This window comes from Haliotis cracherodii, unplaced genomic scaffold (genome assembly GCF_022045235.1).
Source record: "Haliotis cracherodii isolate W230 unplaced genomic scaffold, xgHalCrac1.p SCAF_1, whole genome shotgun sequence".
NCBI classification, from domain to species: Eukaryota; Metazoa; Mollusca; class Gastropoda; order Lepetellida; family Haliotidae; genus Haliotis; species Haliotis cracherodii.
The window spans coordinates 72,330,100-72,353,937 of NW_027266264.1; the positions used below are offsets into that span (position 1 = coordinate 72,330,100).

General features: G+C 37.8%; 2 protein-coding genes across 2 annotated transcripts; one reads left to right on the plus strand and one right to left on the minus strand.

Moving 5' to 3' along the window:
* The first annotated feature begins 824 nt into the window (after positions 1-824).
* On the plus strand, positions 825-8,740 carry LOC139468261 (NADH dehydrogenase [ubiquinone] 1 alpha subcomplex subunit 13-like). Its single transcript, XM_071250111.1, has 4 exons — positions 825-939; positions 4,450-4,528; positions 5,128-5,199; positions 8,344-8,740. The coding sequence occupies exons 1-4, from the start codon at positions 849-851 to the stop codon at positions 8,546-8,548; spliced, it is 447 nt and encodes a 148-aa protein (XP_071106212.1). The 5' UTR covers positions 825-848; the 3' UTR covers positions 8,549-8,740.
* A 5,394-nt stretch (positions 8,741-14,134) lies between these two features.
* Positions 14,135-23,382, minus strand: LOC139457399 (stabilizer of axonemal microtubules 5-like). The gene is made up of 7 exons (XM_071238802.1): positions 22,818-23,382; positions 21,491-21,594; positions 20,126-20,357; positions 18,900-19,018; positions 16,419-16,617; positions 14,840-14,928; positions 14,135-14,302 (listed from the first exon to the last, which is right to left on the minus strand). Exons 1-7 carry the CDS (start codon positions 23,380-23,382, stop codon positions 14,135-14,137), a joined length of 1,476 nt encoding a protein of 491 aa, XP_071094903.1.
* Between the last annotated feature and the right edge of the window lie 456 nt (positions 23,383-23,838).

The following is a 23,838-nucleotide window of genomic DNA, read 5'->3' on the forward strand; positions in this document are numbered from 1 at the left end:
ATGACTTGTCAAAATTGGATCCGCTGATTCATGCATGTCACCAAGAAACTCGTGATATATATATTGTTATGTAGAAGTTGCATATCCATAGAACGGGTGCAGGCTAAAACTGCACCTCAGCAAAACGTCACCGATTTCTTGGGCGAAAACGGCACCTCATTTGGCGAAAACGGCTACTATTTGTCGGGCGAAAACGGCACCTCCATTTTTGATAACGATTTATGTTGTAGAATATATGATTTATTTACATGCTTTAATGATGGGTCCACTGGTCAATAGCATGTTGATTTTTTCTGACATTCTTCTCGCATGCAACACATCGAAAGGCCATTGTGAATAATTGTGATCTGACAGCACCATGTTAGGCCTCTTAAATAGGTCCCATAGAACTATCTCCGCTCATCCGTTGACTATCTTGTGTATTTGAAAGGTCGACTGACCCTTTTCACGTTGATATAGTCATTTTCTTCAATTTATGCCGTTTTCGAAAGCGACATTTTACTTTTACAAAGAACCAAAGATGATTTTATTTTAAAATCATAAACAGAAGACTTCTGAGAAAATTTAAGATTCCACGGAAAGTTGTTTGTCTACCATTTTAGCTAAAACTAAAACAACCAATGGGTTTCTTTCTTTGGCTATGGCGATGCATAAAATCATTACTCTTTATAAAGATAACTGGGTTTTGGTTTCGATTATTAAAAAGAAATCTAAATATCAGTTGTCAGTATTACTCTACAGCAGCGCGTGCGTCCAACTTTATATATTGATGTTCGGTGTTTCAAGAGACCAAACGAGAGTTGTCTCCCTTAGCTGCAGCGCTGCCTGGCGGCTTCCAAGTGAAAACGATGCCGAGTGGACATGCCCAAGACATGCCCCCTCCGGGGGGCTATAGCAACATAGAATGGGCAAAGAAATTTCCGAAAAGCAGATTTAGTGGTAGGCAACGATATAGAGCTGTATGCCATGTACTTCTATTTTTGAACAGTCATTTTATTGCATCGATAAACGTGTCGTCAATAATGTCCTAATGCCCTTGGATAGTTGTTGTTGCTATTCCGATCAGACTGAGGTACAGGAACTGTGTTCCATAGTCTGGTGCCATTTCTCAATCTTGTTCAAAGCATCGTAATTAAACTGCCTGTGTAAAACTGTGGTGTGATCTCTGGGGATGTATATGGATGTGATAGATAAGACACTAGCATTCAAGTTGTTTAAAAAGAGAACTTTGCTGGTCTCTAACATTACTGTGGGCTTCGTCTCTCATGTTTATAGCTAACCAAACATGCACAACAGTAGTGTAAGCATATATTCATATGTCTGTGGTGATTTGGTAACAATCAAGATACAAACTACATTTATATCGCTGCTGTTGTGTAATACTTGGAAATGCATATCTATTATAGTCCTTGCCACTTGAAATAGAATCATGAAATATTGCAATCATTAAATTAATTAACGAAGATAGCTGCATGTATGCTAATACTTATAAAGTTAAAACAAGCAATTCCGCCGATGAGGAATACTACTAGGCCTAACAGTAACAACAAAAATGGACATTTCTTGAAAAATACACTTGGCATATTTTGTCATTCTTGTACGTAATATGGTACTTATGAGCTGAATGGCTTGTTTTCACCTTATAAGTATTAGCACACATGCAGCTATCTTCTTTCATTTATGATCCTGACATTTCGTGATTCTATTTCATATGGCGAGCCCACATGGGCAAAATGTGTGAAGTCCATTTCTGGTGTCCCATGCTGTGATACTGCTGGAATATGGATAAAAGCGGTGTAAAACAATATTCACTCACTCAAGAGGCGAGGACTATAGCACTGAATTCAAACATGTCTCTCTTTGCACTGCAGCAAATGTGTTGGAATTCTATTAATTGTAATAACCCTTGTAGCTTACATGCAATTTGATTCAATAGTCCTTATTTGTAACTCAATATGTAGTTTGAAAACATCAATTATCCTCATTTGGTGCCAATCATTGTTGTAATAAAGAATTGGTATTTTCTAGCTTGATAAATGGGCATGGGTGGCCCAGTTGTGTAAAGGGAGGCAATTCTCTGTGCAGTGTTGCATCCATATGGCATGTCAGAATCCTATAATCGCAGGTTTGAATCCAGGTTCGCCCTATTTGTTCATTGGTTTGTCAGCGCCATACCCATGCTCAAAGATTTACCAAAGTGTTAAAGGGGCACTGACCTAAAGCAATTCCCCAGGACTGGTTGTTGCCTTTGTTATTGTTTTTCCCCGTGAGTACCCGGGTGATATAGCAGAAACCTAGACTAGTTCGTGACGTGTGCTGCACAATTCGTAAGCGCATTTCTCACTTTTGTTGATAGTATATGGGTGTATGGTCACATTGATCAACAAAATGAAATACAGTTTTGGAAATAATAAGGAAATGTAGGTATCTTTGTGGGTAGCATCGGTAATGGTGATGAAGTCTTGATCATGTTGATAAGTCACTTGCTTGGTAATTGTGCGATTTTCGTTTACACTATTTTGACTTGCAGCACAAAGTAAATATTTCTCCTGAGTATTGCTTATTTTATTGTGTTTATATTTTTACAATCTAAATGCGCAAAATTTTCACTTAAGAAATTTATTAAACGCCTGAAAATTCAGTTATTTTACAAATTGACTGAAAAATATGTCCGTCTGTATTTTTATGACAACGAATTCCAAACATTTTTATGTTTAATATCATCACCAAGAGACAATGTTACAATGAAAAGTACATTTCTATATTGTTTGGCTTCTAATCCACCATCATAATCTATTGTGATGTATTAAGGCCCTTTTGATCGCCGTAATCAATTTTATTCAATCTGTTATAGAAATGGACAGATGTTTCAGTCAAAATGACTGCAATATTTACACATTTTATAAATTGCCTGAGAGAATCACATTTTACAAATTGACTGTAATATATACATGCATATAATTACAACCTACCACATTTAGGCAGCTTCCTTGTTCGAGGAATGTATCCGTGAATATCCACACAAAGGAACAATATCCCATACGTCTGCAGCTGTACAAAGAAACTTATTCGATGTCACGTGTCTCTGTAACAGTCAAATATTTTAGAATATATATATCGTTTCGGGATGTCATAACCAGTGTTCGTTTCTCATCTTATCACTTAGATTGTTTCAGTTGTTTCACATAGGTGTCAAGTCTAAAAGGTTGGCTGAGAAAGCCCACGTGTCAACTATTTTCATAACATCCACGGTTCCTAAAAAAATCCATTAAGTTAGATAACATTGAGCAATCAATCAATGTATTATCGGTTAACCCTTTGAACAAAGTATGGTGTATTTACATTGGCACTTCACGCCATGATGTGAGTGTATTCCCTTTGTTTTAGTAAACCTAGACATGTAAACACTCACTTTTGACATATCCACTGTGCAAGATAACAGTGATTAATCAATCCATGTATTTTCTGTTAATCCTTCGATGACTAGGAACGATCCATTGATTTACAAACAAGTAAATCAATTGATCATTCATCTCATCTGGGCTGCCACGTGCATATTACATAACACACATTTCACCTCACTTCAAACCTGGATTTAGATTGAATAATTACCCCAGACACAATAAATGCCAAATGGGAACCTTTTTCAGGTATTTTAAGTGGTGCTACCACTAATTATACCTGTAATAAATTCATTAACTGAGCATCAAGTGAATGACGACAAATACACAAGTGTAGGGTTATACCAGAAAACGTGGATGACAACAAGGGAGTAGTAATCATATTATCGACGCAATCCAAAATCCGAAAATGCTTTCACTGCATGGATACTTTTTTTTGTTATTAAACTATAACAATCAGGGGTATTGCCAAATGACGAAGTCCGATGAGCTCCGCCATTCTTGTTGGCTGTTTGTTGAGGCTGAAGAAATTAATTAACTTGCACCCTTTGTCGAAATCTTCATAGATCATGGTAAACCAATCAGTGTTCAAAAATGGGTAAAACAAATATTGCCTCCAAGTTTATTTAGCTGTCCTTGCAGACGGTAGCCCAGTCTCTTGTCATACTCAGTTGCGTTGTGTTTCATCCGGGTACTCTCAGGGAAAAAAACAATAACAAAGGCAACAACCAGTCCCGGGCAATTGCTTTAGATCAGTGCCCCTTTAAGCATCTTGAGACCATGAAACCCTGCATCACTTCAGACTTTCCTTCCATATCAAGCTGTCATGCTGTGATATAAGTTAAAATACTGGCATTATGCCATTCACACTCACTCACTCACTCAGTCACTCTGGCTTGATAAATCATTAAGTGAGGGAATTGGATGGTTTTATGGTGGACACATGTTTTAATTAACTTAAGTTACCATAAACCAGTCTGTAGGACATGGACACTTCTGAGCCATCAGTGACTGAATCTTATATCTTCATTCAACATTATGATTTCAGGTTATGCACAGTTTGGTATCTTCATTGGATTTACATCAGCAGCCTGGATAGCATATTACTTTCAACGAAGAAGACAGGAGTAAGTGTTTCTATGTTGTGATTGTACTTTATACAAGAGTGATTGGAGACTTCTTTTTTTTCCATTACAAATATGTGATTACATATCATCTCTATACAGGTAGGCACCTTCTTTGCTCTTACTTAGCACAGATATTCATGAGAATGGCAGCATCTTCCCTGTATGACCAGCACAAATATACTTTCTATTTAGCATTAATATATATAACTATTTTGAATCTCTTGATGATGTCAGCTGAAGACAAGTAAGGCTTGTCTGTTTTAAAAGGTATTTAAAAGTCCTAAGTTGCACATGAAATACGGCATCACTATGAAAATATGAACATAATAGACTGGGAGGACATTTCTATGACATACATTGTCATGGTTAAAAAAAGTCTATCCTTGAGTTCCAGCCTGGCAGTGACATCCAGCTCACATAATTAGTTGTTGATTCAATCATGAAATTAGGCCAACTTCCTTAAGCTGTCCTATCTTTCTTATTGAAACTTAAATAACAAGTCACATTACAACTAAGGGTGATATCCTCTGACAATACTAGCCACAGCTAATATGATTCATGCTATGATGTTACTTAATGACAGGACGGTTTTCTTACAGCCAGCTTGCTCTTGAGATGAGGGAGGCACGGTTAGCCATTGTACCCCTCCTCCTAGCAGAACAGCAAAGACTGTAAGTACTTATTGTGTTGTAAGGTTCTAGTTGGCTAAATTTGTTCACCTTATCTGTTAAAGTTTTAAACTCTAAACCAAATTGTCATGAATATTCCTCAAAAATATTTTCAGTTTCAAAATAAGATCACAAACATTTAATATAAACATTTGTTTAAAACCAGCAATAGAAACTTACTGTTTTAGTCCACTAGTCCTTATAATGATGACATATAGCAAATCCCTTAATAATTGCACATTTCTACTAGTCCTTATGATACCTTAACTATTAGGCAGTTTGGCAAGGATTATAGGACTAGTGCCAATTTCTAATGCTGAAAACAATGCTGAGAGTCTCAACATTCAATTATCCTAAACACTCCAACAATAGTTATCCAGGTGGCCTTAGACCCGTGAAGATCCGGGGAAGAATTGGTCTTCAGCAACCCATGCTTGCTGTAAAAGGCGACTATGTTTGTCGTAAAAGGCGACTAATGGGATCGGGTGGTCAGGCTCGCTGACTTGGTTGATGCATGTCATCAATCCCAATTGTGTCGATCGATGCTCATGATATCAATCACTGGATTGTCTGGTCCAGACTCAATTATTTACAGACCGCCGTCATATAGCTGGAATATTGCTGAGTGCAGCGTTAAACAACAAACCAACCAACCATCCAACCAGGTGGCCTTAAACCTAAATCATACGTCTACCAAATATACTCACCACCAAAAGAAACGCAAAACATATAGAGGAGTATGTCGGTTAAGAAGAGATGACAAAACTAACAATCAGTCAAGTGTAACCACAGAGTGTCTTTATTCTTATCATGATATGCTGCCATATCCAAACTTTACACGCTAATCCTGCACGAGACAAATGGTGCATCTCAAGTCATGAATCTATGTCGTCACATGTGATGCGTTCATGAGCGTTGGTTCACATAATATACCAGTATAATCATTTGTGCATAGAATCAATCTAATATCTCTTGAATATGAGTAATTCTTCACATATTTAACCAACATGTATGGTATTCATGTTTCTTTTGGCGGTGAGTACATGTACTAAAATGTGATCAGTGCAGGGCTCCAGATAATGTGTTTAGCTATTGAGTATTTACTCTCATCTTATCATGCTTATCATTCACTTTGGGTATTTATGTTTTTCTTTGGGCATTTCATATATTTTTGCCACCCAAGGGTCCAGTCTATTGGTTTGTTTTGAACTAATAAGTGAAATTTTTTTAAGACATAATTCTGCTAAAACTCTGTTTTGGGTGTTTCTAATTTGCACCTGTCTGTATGATGCCCCAAGTGTACAGTGAACTACGTTAATAACGAACACGCTTTCAATGAACTGACAGATATAGCCAACTGTTTTTTTACCCCGTCCATTTGCTAAAATTATGCTGTATATGTGCTTACTACGGTTATAACAAACTAAATTTAGTGGTCCCTTTAAGTTCGTTATAACCGTAGTTTACTGTATCACATAACCTCACAACGCAATACGTGTCCAAGTTACAATAAGCAAGTTACAGAACTGTTTTAGCATTACTCACTGCTCACTGAAGTCGAGTTTCAAGTATATGTGATGCCTGCATTCAGTCAGTAAAAAAGCTGAAATGGCGACACTGGGTAGCCTGAGTACATTTATTTTTTTCATTTTTCATGCTTGCATATTTTTATGTGAGCAACTGAAAATTCATTTGGTTGTGATTTATTGCACATATTTTTCACAAATATGCAACTTATCTGGAGCTCTGTCATTGTGACATTGTTAACCAACTGTGGCCACAAAAATATGATTTGCCAGGATTCAGGAGTAGTGAATCCCAACTTTGTCACACGATAATGATCTTTGTCATTTGTTGTCATGGTGGTAATTATGACTCACACTATTTGGGCTTTTCCCAACTTTGACATGTTTGAGATGAAGTACTACAATGTACTATGATGTACATGAAAAACTGAATTTAACTCTTGAGACAAATGTGTCATGCATTTGTATACCATAATCTCTGCAGGTACTATGTATATGTTTCATAATTGTTACTGGTGGTAACATGGCAGATATTTTAGTTCCAAAGTTTTTATAATGATGGAGGATGGGTCATACACGAGAAATAGCCCACGGTCATACTTTTGATAAATGAATCAGATGGGCCCCATGTATATGCTTAGTTATTTATGTGCAGAATATGTTCCTGTGGATGACTGTGTGTCAATATGTTCAAACAATGTGGATTGTTTATCATGTTTATTACTTGTGACAGTAATCCGATTGGGTGAGCTCATTGGGCTATAATAAGACATAACCGCAATAATTCGTACCATGTTTAAAATACTTTCAGTCAAAGAAATCAAGCTCTTGTGAATTAATTGAACACATGGTGATGCTGTAAGAAATTTGATTGTCAAAAGAGATTGCTAAATAATTTTAGTTCTTATGCTTAACATCATGATCATGTTGAAGTTTGTTTCTCCAAACTCCTGCTTGAATATTTGGTGCAGACAAACTAACTGATTGATCCTTCAAAATACTAATCTGAAAGTAGATGCTGACATTGTCTATCCTAGACTTTATCATGGCCACTAGTCCGATAGTCCGAAACTAGTAACAATCTAGATACACTGGTTGTTTTATCCCCAAACCTCATTGATATCACCCGCTACGAAGTGGGTGGGGGATATAGGAATGGCCGCTGTGTTTTCCTTGTTTAACATTGCATGTTTGTGCACAGTCTCCGCCATGCCAGACAGTTAGATACTTTGTCAATGATTTGTTCTCCCTCACACACACACACATCTTAAGAATATTTTTTCTTGAGGTGTTCTATTCCCTGCATTATCCATTGTATTATATCTTTGTACTGTGTACTGTGATAAATAAGCTGTACCCTTTCACAATCACAATCTTCATTTCAGAAGTGATCTCACTAAGTCCAATGCTCCTATCTCTAACTTGACACATAATTTCTCTTGAGCGTGATGGTTAATTTATTAGACAGCTTTTTTGCATTGTGCTTTTCAAACTTTTCTTCAACTGAAGCTGTGGTAGCAATTGGGTCCAAGGTATTTATCAAATAGGATGGAGATGTGATACACTCGGTAGTAGTGGATGTTCCTGCATTGACTAATGTCCCTCACTACTCTTCCTCCAGGTTCCTGAAGCAGCTGCGGGCAAACCGAGATGAGGAGAATGAGCTGATGAAGGATGTGCCCAACTGGAAGACGGGCACACTCTGGGGGGAGCCAGTGTACCACAACATTGCAAACCGATTCATTATGCCATCCTCAGAAGAGTTCTTCGCTCACTGTTCCTACAGGCAAAAGTATTTAGCTGTTAATGAAAAGTTAAAGCATTAACGCGTGACTGTGTAGGTTTTGGGTATTTTTGAAAGGGACAAACTGCATTGTTCTGTGTTACAGGATGAGAAACAAGTGCTGAGTTTAAGACAGAGGTGCACATGTTCCTGTCATCTGTGAGATGTTTCGATGTTTGGAATCTTTATGCACTTGTGAGAAATAGTATCTGTTTGAATAAACCTTGTAGATTAATCAGTCTTGTGTTCTATATAAATTGAGAGTTAACACACTTTTTGAACTATATTTTTCAAAATCCAGTGATACCATGTGATCATGAATGTTGGTCACATCGTCTGAAGTCTTGCTGGCCTTGTGTATTTCACATGCAGGTTTTCAATAATGATTTAAGTATGGGCATACTTTAAAGACTATAGATAGAAATTAAACTTGGTCAACCTTCGCAGAAGAGATGGGGGGGCATGGGTGGCCCAGTCGTCATAGGCAATGCAATTTGCTGTGCAGAGTTGCGTCCCTAAGGCTCGCCAGAAATTTATGAGTGTGGGTTCGAATTCCGGTTTACCCAGATTATGTTTCTAGGTTTGTCAGCACCATACCCGTGCTCGTGGGTTTCACCGAAGTGGTAAATGGCTGAGACCTGCATCACTTCGGGCTTTCCTCCCACATTTAGCAATCGTGAAGATCCAGGGTAGAAAAGGTCTTCAGCAACCCATGTTTGCCGTAAGAGGCAACTATGCTTGTTGTAAGAGGCAACTAACGGGATCGGGTGGTCAGGCTCGCTGACTTGGTTGAAGCATGTCATCGATCCCAATTGTGTGGATCGATGCACATGATATAAATCACTGGATTGTCTAGCCCAGACTCGATTATTTACAGACCACCGTCATATAGCTGGAATATTGCTGAGTGCTGTGTAAAACAACAAACAAACCAAACCAATCCCACATTAGCTGACACGCCGCGATATATAACTGGAATACTATTAATAGCGTTAAACCTAACTCACTCACTCGCAGTAGAGATGAATAACCTCCTCTGTGTGGTATAGTCTTATTGAAGTGAAAATATTGCGACTGAGTTGTTGAGATTGGCCCAATAGAGTTAACCTCAACAGGTTTTGTTGGACAGTGGAAAAATATATAAAAAGGATAATTATGAAAAAAAAAGATAAAAATAGTTATTTTCATAAGATTTAAATCCATAAATATGTGAAATGAATATACCTTGCGTAAATGTTTTTCCTAAAATAAACTGTATCTGCCCAATGAAGATCTGGGTTCAAATAGGTCTTCAGCAACCAGTTCTTGTTGTAAGAGGTGACTATGCTTCTCGTAAGAGGTGACTAACAAAATCAAGTGGTCATGCTCGTTGACTTGGTTGATGCATGTCACAGTATACCAGTTGAGTTGATCGATGCTCATGATGTCAAGCACTAGTTTTTCTGATTCCATTAGTCGCCTTTTGCGACAAGCATAGTCGTCCTTTACGGCAAGCATGGGTTGCTGAAGACCTATTCTACCCCGGATCTTCACGGGTCTAATAAACAATGGGCAAATGGGAGACAGGGGATAATTAGCACTGATAGGTAATAGTAATGGAAATGGTTGCATCCCATTGTGCCTACAGTCCCAATGTGCTAACATACAATGGGATATGATTTTCTCCCCCCTTAGAATAGTGGAACATCCCTGTTAGCTATAAGTATCATCAATTACATGAAGTAGAAGACATTATATCTCAGATTAATGGAACATCCCTGATAAGAATCATGTAATTACCTGTAGTGGAAGACTTACATATCCAGATACATTCTAAAACAATAGAGGGGTATTATTTTCTCTGCTTCATAGCATTAATTCACCTGATGAAGAGTAAGTACATACTCCAAAATGTGTTCCTCATAATGAAGAAGTTGACATCCATAAATTCCCTGCTTGATGTGTATCACTTTTAACTGCCATTCAAAGAATGATCGTGTTAGATCTGCCGAGTCTACTGAAACACATGTCATGTTGGATCATTATTAAAATTTCAAAATCAACATTTTATGAACATGACCAGAATGACATCACAGGAAACAATTCTTGCCTGACAGTATTTTCATGAGTTCTGAGAATTAAAGACAAATGCATACATTGCAGGTAAATATTTTTATTTCCAACTGATAAATATTTTCCAAACACAACACACTGTAAAAATATTTAGTCATCAATAATTGTATGTAAAATGAATAATGTAAATATGTAATACTGGCATGTAAATAGACAGTTTTACCTGTAGATGATATTTTGATGAGTAAAACTTACCTTGATCACATTCTTATATAATTGACTAGAAATAATACTGGCATCATCATGATAGTAAATTTATGAAACTCTTTACTTTTGTATGTTTCGACTGACGGTGATCACTTTGGTAAGGACTTCTACCGAAACAAATGTTACTGTTTGTTAACAAGAAAAATGTTATTGTATATGCATCGGTCATAACAATGAATTAGCTTGTGACCCAGTGAACATCATAAGATAATTTGATAAATTGGCATTAAGCATTTTCAAAGATTTAGTTCCACATTTCATACTCCTGAGGGACCTCATTATTTGCAAAGAACATTACAAAATTATCATGTCTGAGGTATAAAATATGTATGCAAAATAATTGTAGACTTTGTGTGATCAATAAACTAATAAAGCTAACGTGGACAGATATTATATTACTACGAAGAATCTAAATTTTACACGGTCAGTATGTACAAAAATTATTAAATCACACTGCAGGAGCCAGTTCAAGGACAACAATTTTTGTTATATTAAGCATTTGCCATAGCATGTCATTCAAATATGATTTTTCTGATTTCAATTTGATAAAATACCTCTTTTTAACCTGAAAGAGAAATACAAAGTATGGGTCATTAGTTTATAATCTATGAAAACATGTTGTAACTTACAAAAGCTTACCAATTTAACTGCAAAATTAGGTAAAGTTTCCCGGGCTGAAGTCAGTGCTGTGACTTCCCCACCAATTTGCCTACTGGAGTCTTAAATGTTCATTCTGACTGCTAAACTTCACATGATCAAATACATTAAGAACAGAAATTTGTAAACTATAGACATGAACATCAAAGATCAAAGTAGCTCTACTGTGGTTTGGTTCAAAATATCAAATGATTTCTTAGTTGCTTCACATGAAAAAGCTAAGTTAACTCTTCATAATCAGTAGATTACTAACACATTTGGGGGCACGGGTGGCCAAGTCGTCTAGGGCACCGCGATTCGCTGTGCAGAGTTGTGTCCCTTTGGCATGCCAGAAACCTATGATTGTGGGTTCGAATCCCGGTTCTCCCCAATTATGTTTCTAGCTTTGTCAGCACCATACCCGTGCTCGTGGGTTTAACCAAAGTGGTAAATGTCTGAGACCTGCATCACTTCAAGCTGACACGCCATGATATAACTGGAATACTGTTAAAAGCGGCGTTAAACCCAACTCACTCACTAACACATTTACATGGGACCCTACACTGAATAATTCAACATTTCACTTTTTCAGTGCTTTGCAGGATACATAGATTCTCTCTGGAACAGCAAACTGTAAGCATACCAAATTACCAATACAGTTTGAGAGACACAACACAACACTACTGAGAATTGGTTGATAGACTTAACCTAATAGCTTAAATCTACATCAACCTCAACAGAGCAACATCCATCACAACACACACTGAAATATTAACACCAAAAAACAGTGTAATAAATAAATGTATTCTAAATATATATATATATATATATATATATATATATATCTTGAGCAAATCACACAGCAGCAACATTATTAGAATACTTGAAGTTAAATACTGGTTGGTTGAGCAAACATGGATATTCCAATAACATTTCTACAGAAAAAAATGGAATTATGCCACTCATTCTCATTGGATGAGAACACTGCAGAAAAATACTGATTGGTTAAGCAACTAACAAATGGAATTGTGACAAAGATTTTCATTGGATGTTAACACACTCATAGAAATATACTGTAAGCAAACCAACTATCAATTCTAAATGATGAAATAATGTATTCTTTGAACAATACATCACCATGTCTTCGCAGGTCGAAACATTCTTAGAAAGAACATGCTGCAGGAACTTGTGAAGTAAGCAATAATGGTTCACTTTGGTTTTACCAAAGTGAACCATTATTGCTTACTTCACAAGTAGACAAGTAGACAAGCCTACTGAAGTGATAGATATAACATCAACAGCCTCATCTGTCATCTGAACAGTATTGTTGAGGAAATGGCAGGCGAGTTAAAAATTAGGAATTTGTAATTGTAAGCATCTAGTCTATGAAAGACCTCATGTAGACAATACTGCTTGGTTGAGGAAGCACAGCAAAGTGGTTCACACATCACTTGTACTGTTTAGTGCTTAGATGTGCTTAGATGTGCTTAGTGACACCTATTGTGTAGTTTATAGTTACAAGGAAGTCATTCCTTGTAGCCACTGTGGATTTTAGTGAGACTTTCATTAAGCCTGGAAGAGTCGTGGATCACTCAGTTTTTAACCTGAGAGGAGAAGTTTTGAGAGTGATGTCAGGATTTCAATATATTTGTACATCTTGTCATGCCACCCATTTTGGTTCTTTCTTCTTAATCCTTCTATCCATGTTTCTCTTTCCATGCACAACGAAAAATATCTGAAAACAGTGCATAAAAAGCCACCATGACCAAGTCCCGATGTTAATGCGCGATGTTTCTACTCCCAAGGGAGGCAAGTTTCATTTTTCATTGCTGTAAGCAACGGCTCATTTCCCATTGGTTTGTTACATCACAACCTTGGTTCATTCCTATAATTTGGTGTCATCAAAACAGAGATTGTTACATTAATTGTTTAGATCTATAAGAATACATATCTTAAAAATGAAAGATCTCATCAAGGTGCCGGTAAATATAAAATAAAGTACACAGAATATTCTCAATATATACTACTCAAAACAACATAAAGAACACCCGATTCTTTCATATTACTACCGGTATTACATTACCGGTATATACATTGTACCTGATAAAGACCTTTTTTATAACAGTACAGCTACTTGATGTATTTTTCATGTAGTCTAAAAACATTTAAGTTTATATACTTTAGCATGTTTATAAACTCCTCAAGAGAAGTTAAAGAACGACAAATTCTTTCATATTGCTATAGTTACTCTGTCATGCCATGACAGATTAACTCTAGTACAATGAACGAATTGGTCGTTGTTAACTTCTTTTGAGTAGTATATTATTCCATGACAGATTAACTATAGCAATATGAAAGAATTTGTCGTTCTTTAACTTCTCTTGAGGAGTTTATAAACATGCTAAAGTATATAAACTTAAAAGTTTTTAGACTACATGAAAAATACATCAAGTAGCTGTACTGTTATAAAAAAGGTCTTTATCAGGTACAATGTATATACGGGTGGTATTTAAAGTATAGTTTCTTTAGACTCATCAACAAACTAAGCCTTGAATTTCAACCTGATTTGAAATCAATTCATAGTACACTGGCGCCAACAACAAACAGCATACAAGTAGGTCACTTAATCACATATTAAAGGAGTGCTTATCTGAGCAGTCACTGAAAGCATGTCTCAGGCATTGGCAGACATCTGCATTGTGCCGAGAGGGACGGAGCTCTTCTGGAGTCTCCCCGAGTCGTAGGTGTACTTCTCGGACGTCTTCGGTGTAAACAGGTCCCCGTGAGTGGTGTGGAAAAACATGGCCTCCTTCAGCGGGGGGAAGAAGTGAGACTTCCTCAACTGTTGTGAAATAATACAGCTGTAATGATGCATTATTTACATATTGCAAAGTGCTTTCTAACAAGAGTTGCTGTTTTGCCTGCATGTCCGAAACACAAGAGTTTTTTCATACAAAGGATATTTTATGAAAATTATCAACTTCATGTCATGTCTGACACGATGATAAAAATAGGCCAGGTGATAGAAAACAGTTATTTTGGGGGATGCTGGAGTTAGCAGCCTTCAAAATTCATGCTAGTCCGCAAGTCTGAGACTACTAAATCGTGCTTAGGTCAGGTAAAAATCCAATTGTGGTAGTCCTCATTGACTAGTAACATTTGAGGGGTTTGATCCTGAACCAGTTCTCAATGCTTCAATTTTTCTACAAATTGGAAGTGAACGTAACTGACAGAAAATGGAAATCGTAAACACTTTTTGTCTTCTTCAAGAACCAACAACAAACACTGAGGACTAGTGACTTGCACAAGCCATTAAAAAAATAACTTTCTGAGGTTGTGTTTGTTTGTTCAGATTATGAATAATCCCCAGAAGACTTACGTTATCAAGATACTCTTCCTGTGGGACAATCTTGCCTTGCTTGGGGTCCTGGTAGTCACTCAGAGTGGTCGGCTCAGACTGCCAGCTGCCTGTTGAGACAACAGGTCATCGAGTTGTCATTCATATCAGTAATATTATATTACTCAACAACTGATACAGGTGCTGGCAATTTTCATACTGTTACGAAACTAGTGGACAACAACTTACTGAATCTGAATGTTTGTTTAATTAACATGAAATGAAGCCAAACCTGCTTTCTGCTGTAATATCAGATACTATTGGTATGACAACACATCCAAACAGTCAGTGCCCTATCAAAAGATGAGATGTTTATTTCAGGGGCAAGGAGTGAGTGAGTGAGTGAGTGAGTATAGTTTTACGCCGCTTTTAGCAATATTCCAGCAATATCACGGCGGAGGACCCCAGAAATGGGCTTCACACAGTGTACCCATGTGGGGAATCGAACCCTGGGTCATCGGCGTGATGAGCGAACGCTTTAACCACTAGGCTACCCCACCGCCCCTCAGGGGCGAGGACACCACCCTTGTTTTAGCTGTTTACCTAGAGGTACCAGGATCCAATAAATGTGAGTTTGACTCACAGATTTCCCTGAATATGATTTGTCACCATTGTACCCCTGGGTTTCACACTGGCAGTTCCAGAGTGGTGTTTGCACCCGCCTTTTTCAGACGCCGCCCATGTTAACTGTGTCCTTAGCCAAGTCACTTGGTGACATGGGGCCTATTTAATATGTGCACTCCCCAACTTTTCAAAGTCCTGGTTGTAACATGTAAGGGTCTGACTTGCTGTGAGACCTGTGAAGATCCAGGTTAGAATAGGTCTTCAGCAACCCATACTTGCTTTACAAGGTGACTATGCTTGTCGTAGGAGGCGATTAACGTGGTTGGGTGGTCAGGCTCGCTGAATTGGTTGATGCATCTCATTGTATCCCAATTGTGTGGATCGATGCTCATGGATTATCTGGTCCAGACTCGATTATTTTCCATGTTTACAGACCGCCGTCATATAGCTTGAATATTTTTTAGTGTGGCGTTAAACAACAAACAGACATACTGTGATATACCTGAGTGAATGAGTTTGGTTTTAAGCCGCTTTTAGCAATATTCCAACAATATCACGGCAGGGGACACCAGAAATGGGCTTCGCACATTGTACCCATGTAGGGAATCGAACCCGGGTCTTCAGAGTGACGAGCAAACGCTTTAACCACAAGGCTACCTGACCGCCTCTGTGACATACCTGAAAAACTGTTCAACACAACTTACTCTCCTATTATTGGGGATACGGATTCATGCTGAAATAGCATTATTACATCTGTAGCGCTACGACCTGACCCTTGCTTGAGCCAACTGGTATATGTGACCTTCAGACTGTGTCATCCAGCCCAAATGGTTTGCTCATGCTATCAGCCACTGGTTTACCCGAAGCAGATTTGATTCTGCACAGGCCATGGGTGCTGGAATATTGATGATAAAATAATATTCACTCACTTGACTAAAGTGATTGTTCTCAGAGATCTGTCTTAGACCGATGAGATTATTAAGTAGCATGAACTCACTGTAGTACTTGAGTGGTACGGCACTAGTCAGATGGAACTTGGTGCGATCATGGCTGTAGGGCACTGTTTTTGGTTTGAAGACATCACCTGTGGATGTTGAATAGGACTTTTGTCCCAGCACTGGGTCTCCGAACCACACGTTGCTCCGGGTTCCAAAGTTAGCCCCAGACACGATCTGGTTGTGGAGACCTCTCGGAGGCTGTAATCATAATAATAATAGTAAAACATATAATTTTTTAGCACCAATTTCCAGATTAGATCTGCTCAAAGGCGCTTTTGCATGAGTCTGGTGGTCAAAGTGAGAGTTCAGTGAGCGTTGTAGGTGGATTGAAACATGGTTTTTTAACAGTCCCTTAAATTAGTTGTATCTTTCACGGGAATGTTGTTCCAAAGCTTTGCGCCGGCCATTGCAGAGCACCGGTCACCAAGTGACGTAGTTCTGGTTTGGGTCACAAACAGGAGCTGACTGTTGCCAGACCTGAGTGATCTTAGTAGTTGATATCCCTGTATCAATTCACCGATGTAAGGTGGGCCGATGTCATGAAGTGCTTTGTATACTAACACAAATATTTTGAATTTGATGTGCTTTGTGATCAGGAGCCAGTGTAGTTCCACTAGTACAGGTGTAACATGCTCGTACTTTCTAGCACGGGTTACAACTCCGGCAGCTTCGTTTTGAAACAATCTCATTAAATCAGATGTTAGTTTTCGCTACCGCTAAACAAAGATCTGAGGACATCCCATCACAGGTCACATCAGAACGACCTTTCGCGAATTTTGACCGACCAATGAAATGACCGACAAGAAATCGACATTAGCCAATCAGAAGGCAGCTTTCCCGAGCTTTACGACACTATTTTCAAACTGGTGACTACACTTCGAAACATATTTTGACATATTCTCGATTAAAAAAATTAAAAGTGATAAGAAAAATATTCTTGAATGGCTTATAGATGGCCTAGATAGTATGGATATAATCATAAAACCCATAATTGTCGGAATACTCCGTGTTAAATATTTCGAGGTTGCACGATTAGAATACATTCCGACTGTCACTTTCATGATCTGGTAACCAACGCTCTGATTGGTTGGATGAAAGGTCGTTCTGATGTGACCCTTAATGGGATGTCCTCAGATCTTTATTTAGCGACAGCGAGAACTAAGATCTGATTTTAATGAGATTGGTTTTGAATACGCTGAATCTTTGCAGTCTCGTATTTAGGCAACCCATGCAGAAGAGAATTGCAATAGTCCAGTCTAGACATGACAAAAGCCTGACTGAGAAATGCAGCCACGAGTGGATTGATGTGTTGCCTGATAGGACCAATATTTCTGATATTTTAGTATGCACGTTTGCAGACGATATTGATGTGATCATCGAGTAGTGCAGTTTATAAACAAATATTGTCGGACCAATACAGCGTGTCAGAAAAGTTTTCTGTTATGAGAGAAGGATGTTGCTTAATGCCGCAGTCAGCAATATTTCAGCAACATCATGGCGATCTGTAAATAGTCACGCCGAAATGACCAAACATCATGGCCAGTTGGCCTGGGACAAGTCTCAACAAACAACCCAGGTACCCGAGCCCCTATTACTCAACCCTCCCAGGGGACCTTCTGTAGGTCTCAAGGCTGGGAATTTTTTACTGGAGCACTGGCAAAAAGTATTTAGATACACGGATAAAATAATCCGATCATGCATACACTAAAGTTGACCAGAGCTGTAACTTTATTCAAACATATAAAAGTCAGAAGGAATATGTGCATAGTCAGAAAGAAATGTAAACATAAGCGACTTGTAGTGTAAACTTTGGAGTTATATTGAATTTTTCTCATTAAACATGTTAAACAATATATCACGTGACTAACCACGGGTCCAGGTAGTCCTGTGGGTAACCGGGTCCTACACAGTACCCACCCGACCCGAGTACCCAAGTTTCCCTTCCCAGCTCTAACGGACAGTTTGGTTCACATAGTCACCCTGGGGACTCAGGAAATGAAAGTGTATTATAAACCTCTTTGAGAAGGGAGGAGGCAAACTAGATCATTGTGAAATGATAACTATGATGGATCAACAGTCTTGTTCTTGATGGCACACTTAAATTCCAAACGGCAGAACTAAACATCTGAATGAGTCTTGGGTTTCCTTGACAGCCCCCAAAAAATTTGTTTTATTTTGATGGAAGCCAAACACTGACAACTTGATACATTCTTTTATTTCTCGTAACAAACCAAAAATATCTATTTCAGAAAATTATATACACTCAGGATATCTCTCATATTATGAGTGAGTGAGTGAGTGAGTATGGTTTTACGCCGCTTTTAGCAATATTCCAGCAATATCACGGCGGGGGACACCAGAAATGGGCTTCACACATTGTACCTCATATTATGAAAAGAACTTTTAAATCATATCCTTGTCATTTATATTACTTGGTAACCACTAAACAATATTAGACTGAAGTGTTCTGTCACACTCACGTTGCCATGGTAGAACTTGTTTGTGGTCATGCTGACTCTCTCCACATCTCTGGCTGGCTGCCTGTCACCCTCGGGGAAATCGCTATGGTTACGGTGCTGCTTTGGTACAAACCTTACAACTGAAACCATTGTTGTAGTGAAAATCAATAAAAACAATAAAATGTGTCTAGCATGTCTAGTGTGTTAATGATGAAAAACATAGTCTGTAAAGATATTACTGTTGACATATATATAACAATATTTGTTGTGTTTAATGGAGGTGTAAACATAAAAAGAACAGTGTGCACACTGTACATAAATCTGCCACCTGGATAGGGCTGGGACGAGTCCAAATTTACTACCCGGGTACCCACCCCCTATTACCCGACCCTACCTGGATTCCCGCTGTAGGTCTTATAAGGTAGGTACAAACTGTCCGATTGAGAAGAGTCTGACCGTAGTCCTGGCAAAATGCATTTAGATATGCGTATAAAACGATCTGGTGTATACACTGAAGTTGCCTGAAGTTTATTTTTATTCAAACATATAAAAGTCAGAAGGAATGGGCGTAGTTGTCAGAAAGAACTGCGAACATTAGTGACTTATAGTGTAAACATAGAGTTCTAGATACTTTTTTGTCTTTAAACAATATATCACATGACTAACCACGGGTCCAGGTAGTCCTGTGGGTACCCGAGTACCCGAGTTACTCGTCCCAGCCCTACACCTGGATTTACATGGTATGCATACAATCATTTTACACATATACCTCCAGGAACGTAAAAAATATTGTGGTCAGTTCTCATGAGTGCTGTTACTTAACTTTATGGAACATGCTTTGATACAATTCTTACAAAAATACATTTTGCCATCTTAAACTACATTGATTTGATATAGTCTCATTTGATAAGCCACAACATAATTAACATATAAGGCCAGGAAAATAAATGATTGGATCTCAGGCAATAGCTTTTGAAAATATAATGAGGGCAGGCGATGGAAATTTTTCAGGTGGTTGTTCCAGCTAGTATGTAGCCAAAATTGTGTTTACAATAATGGTGGTGAAATCATGTTCTTAAGTATCGTAGCATTTCACTCGAAGGTTGTGTATTCGAGACGCGTAATATTTAGATTATTTGTTTGTTTTTCAAAATGGAAATAAAAATGAAATATGCAGCAGGCGGTGCCTGAGAACCAAGACTATTATTTTTTTTAGCCTAAGTTTGTAAGTGTTTACTCTGACTTACAATTCGGGTCTTTAGGCTTGAAGCTAGTACTGGCTGTACTGACGTAGTCGTTCCAGGTGCCAAAACCATCACGCTCTTTGAGATTTGTCTGGTACAGCATCTTACTCACAGCCTCACTGCTGTATGGCTTGAAGCTGCTTGCATCACCGCGGTAGGGAAAGGATTGTCCTGTGGTTGTTTCACGCATCACAATCTTCAATGTATCACCATCAGGTACACTGGTACCCGTCGGCTGTATGGAAGAAGTTTGTTCTTATCTTATCTTCATGAAATGGCATTTCAAATCACAGTTCTGAAGTTTTGTCTGTAAACAATAGCCAATAACCCCCGACCTTACTCAGTTCTGCTCGTCCTATTCCACAACAGAAAGTTCTGTTTCAGTGACCACAACGTGGGTGTAATGCTTATCATGTGACCAGACTTTTCTTTTGTTTGTAAACATACACACATATTCTGAATTAAGAACAGACGGGAATATTGCAAGTCTTTCGGTGCGCTTTACATATTGTTTTGCATAATTGTATAGACATACTAGTTACTACTACAACTGTGACAATGAGGTTCATGACAATATTGTTTTACACATCAAAGTCACCATATCGTTAGCTCTCCATAGAGCTTTGAATAAGGCACTTGGAAGATAAATATGCAAATGGAAATAGATTTTTTACATTTTAGGATATTTTAGGAAAGTTATGTTATGTCTAAAGTGAAACGGATGAAAAACAGATGAATGGACTGAGTAAATTGTGACAGAGGTACTAGGCTGGCCGCAGGGAACTCTGGGTAGGAAGTGATTGGCTTCACATAACTGAGCTATATTTATACATGTATTGTAATGCAGGCTTTGATAAACACTGGCTCCTCATTGAATCAAGCTGGAAATAAGCATTTTAATACTCATATGTCAGAAAAACCCACAAGCTGTCTCTTCTATATATCTGCTTCTAAAGAAAAACATGACTGAAGCCAGTTTACTGTGCAGCGCTTGCGCTGTCGACTGCGCTGTGTGGCGCTCTATTGTTTTGGTTTGAGAATTGAATTGGGCATGTGAAGTTACACTCGGAAAATATTTCATGCATGATTTAAAAACACAATAAACTGTCAACATACTGTCCCTTCGTACACACTTGGCTGAGGATTTAAACAAGAAAAGTGATGATGTAAAAAGCAGTCCCCCACTCAAGATCTTGTCCGATGGATAATCACACAAAGGAACTGGGTTACCAGTGAATGATTTATTTGATAAACAGCAGTGTATTGATGCTGAAAATTGGTATATAAGTATTGGAGACTTAAAAACAAAGAGGTTAAACAATGCTGAAGAGATATTTTGTAAAATACAAGGAAAGGGAGACAACTCACAGCTGGGAAGGGCTTCACTCTGGGTTGCCACTTTCCTGGGAACTGGTCACCCGTGGATGTGTCAAAATGTGTCATTCTTGGATCACCTTTAATTGTTGGGGGTCCTCCAAGGATAAAAAAACAATTTCTATGTCTTGACAATGAAATTTATAGTGTCATGAACAGAAACATTTTTAAAATATACAGCTTACCATTTAATAATACTTTGTATCATATATCTATTTCAAAATAGATAACAGACATTGCAAAATCATAAATTTAATTACATTCGGTAAAACTTCTTTACGTATATGACAGATGTTGTGATAAAACAAGGTGGGAGAGTGTCTTCAGGTCTCTTACACACCTATTATAAATCACATACATTTCCTACAAAGAGAAAAAATTGATAAAAGCTTTATGATGCATTATGTAGGATACCCTCTCTATTCATGACTGCTATTTTCTACACGCACAAAGAACACCCCATCAGCATATTATAAGCTCTTATTTAACATACTCTAACTTATTACATTCATTTTTCATACACATAAAGAAATATTTGTATATTTTTTCAATAATTAAAAGAAATGTCACATAATATATCAACTGTAAGCACATAATATCTATTATTTTATAAAATTGTGCCATGGCACTTTAGATCATCTGCATATATGTAGTTAACAGTGTAAATGTCAACAATGACAACAGCTCAACAAAAGTTGGTGTCGGCATTGATATTAAAAACAGTTGTGCATACATACTGATAACAAAACTAATACTAAAACATAATGATATGAACAAATTATGATGCCATCATAAGGAGAAACATACAGGCCAAAGTTCTGCTCCTTCAGTTGGCAATTTCAGAGGAGAAGAATTTTACAGAGCAAAATATGAATGTAAAGCATTGCAAAAAACACATGGAGCATATGTTCTGAATCCCACAACAAAAAACAAATACCAAAACTCATTAAATTTTGAACAAACATCACAGAGCAATGGCCAAAAATAGCTTTTTTCAAAATGGCCGCTGTGGTATTGTGATGTCATGGTGGGAACAAGCATGTGAAGTTTCTGGCCCTTTGAAGAAAAAGATCTTTGAAAACTTTCTTGTTATAAATCATAGATGGCTCCCTGGTGGCCATATTGAAATTCCAAGTTTGATACCCTGAACAAACATAAACCCCCTCATAGAAACACAAAATGTCTGCTGAATCCATCAAGCCACTTTAGAGAAATAGTCAAAAATGTAAAACGTTTATGGGAAATGCTGATGGATAGATGATATGGACTCTCAGGCCAGGTGAGCTAACAACTGCTTGTTGTATGCACAAGTCAATATTACCTTGATGCATTGATGGGGCTTTCTCCACCTTGTGTTGCCGAGTGTCATGTCCCAGGAAGTGGCCCCTGTAGTCTGACACTGAGGCTTCTGCTTTCTCCATGTCCCCCTGGGGAATATGTGAAGCTGTGGTGTTAAGCACTGGCTTAGCTCTCTCATAGTTCTCATCCATCTGAGGAGTGAAGTAGTTATCATGGGTTGTGCTGAAGCATTTGAATTTATTTGTGTCCCGATCCATTTTAAAATTTGTTTGACTGAGCTTTGAATGGACATTCAACAGGACAGGTTTCTTCAAGTAGCGGTATTCAAAACACTTGGAAGTTTCTGATTCATTTTGACTGAAGTAGCGATCATCCTGGTGCATGACATCTCCAAGTTTTGGTGGTTGGGCTTTCTCACACCTCCCATAATGTGGATGTGATGGGTAATCATTCTTGAAGACACTGCACATTGATGACTTGATTACTCCTGGGTCTTGAGAGAAAGTGAAGTTACTTGGGCCAAGATGACTCTGTGTTGGTGGAAATGTCCCAGGCTCTGCATGAACGTTCACTGCTGGAGGCGCCATGACTGCTGGAATAAAATGCAACAGAAACTTATTTTTTTATTAGCTAATATGAACATCAATGATGATTACAATTTACTGTGTAGCTGAACATTTATATAACATATCTTATTTTGAAAAAGAAGATGAAAACAAGTTTCTGTAGATAAGTTTTCATAAAGAACTTGTTTTTCTTACTGAAAATCATAAAATTAGATCCACATAAAAATTTTTTTAGTGTTATTTAAAAAATACAGATAGATCTATATAAAAAATATGTCACTTGAAAAAAATAACAGACCGAAAAAAATGTCATGTTAGATACAGTCATCTGCTTTTAAAAAAACTTAAAAGCTTCCATCATAATTGCATACGCCATGATACGGTATTCATTTTTCATGCCTGCACACTTCTCTTTCGAATTCCCACGTGTTTACCTGTTTACAATGTAGATAGTGGTCCCAGTGGTGACACTGCAGT

Coding starts and splice junctions, on each gene's coding strand:
- LOC139468261 (XM_071250111.1), top strand. CDS start 849: ATGCCGAGTGGACATGCCCAAGACATGCCCCCTCCGGGGGGCTATAGC. Junction 4,529..5,127: donor TTTCAACGAAGAAGACAGGA/GTAAGTGTTTCT, acceptor GTTTTCTTACAG/CCAGCTTGCTCTTGAGATGA. Junction 5,200..8,343: donor CTAGCAGAACAGCAAAGACT/GTAAGTACTTAT, acceptor CTCTTCCTCCAG/GTTCCTGAAGCAGCTGCGGG.
- LOC139457399 (XM_071238802.1), bottom strand. CDS start 23,382: ATGGCGCCTCCAGCAGTGAACGTTCATGCAGAGCCTGGGACATTTCCA. Junction 19,019..20,125: donor CAAGCCTAAAGACCCGAATT/GTAAGTCAGAGT, acceptor CAATGGTTTCAG/TTGTAAGGTTTGTACCAAAG. Junction 16,618..18,899: donor ACAAGTTCTACCATGGCAAC/GTGAGTGTGACA, acceptor TTATGATTACAG/CCTCCGAGAGGTCTCCACAA.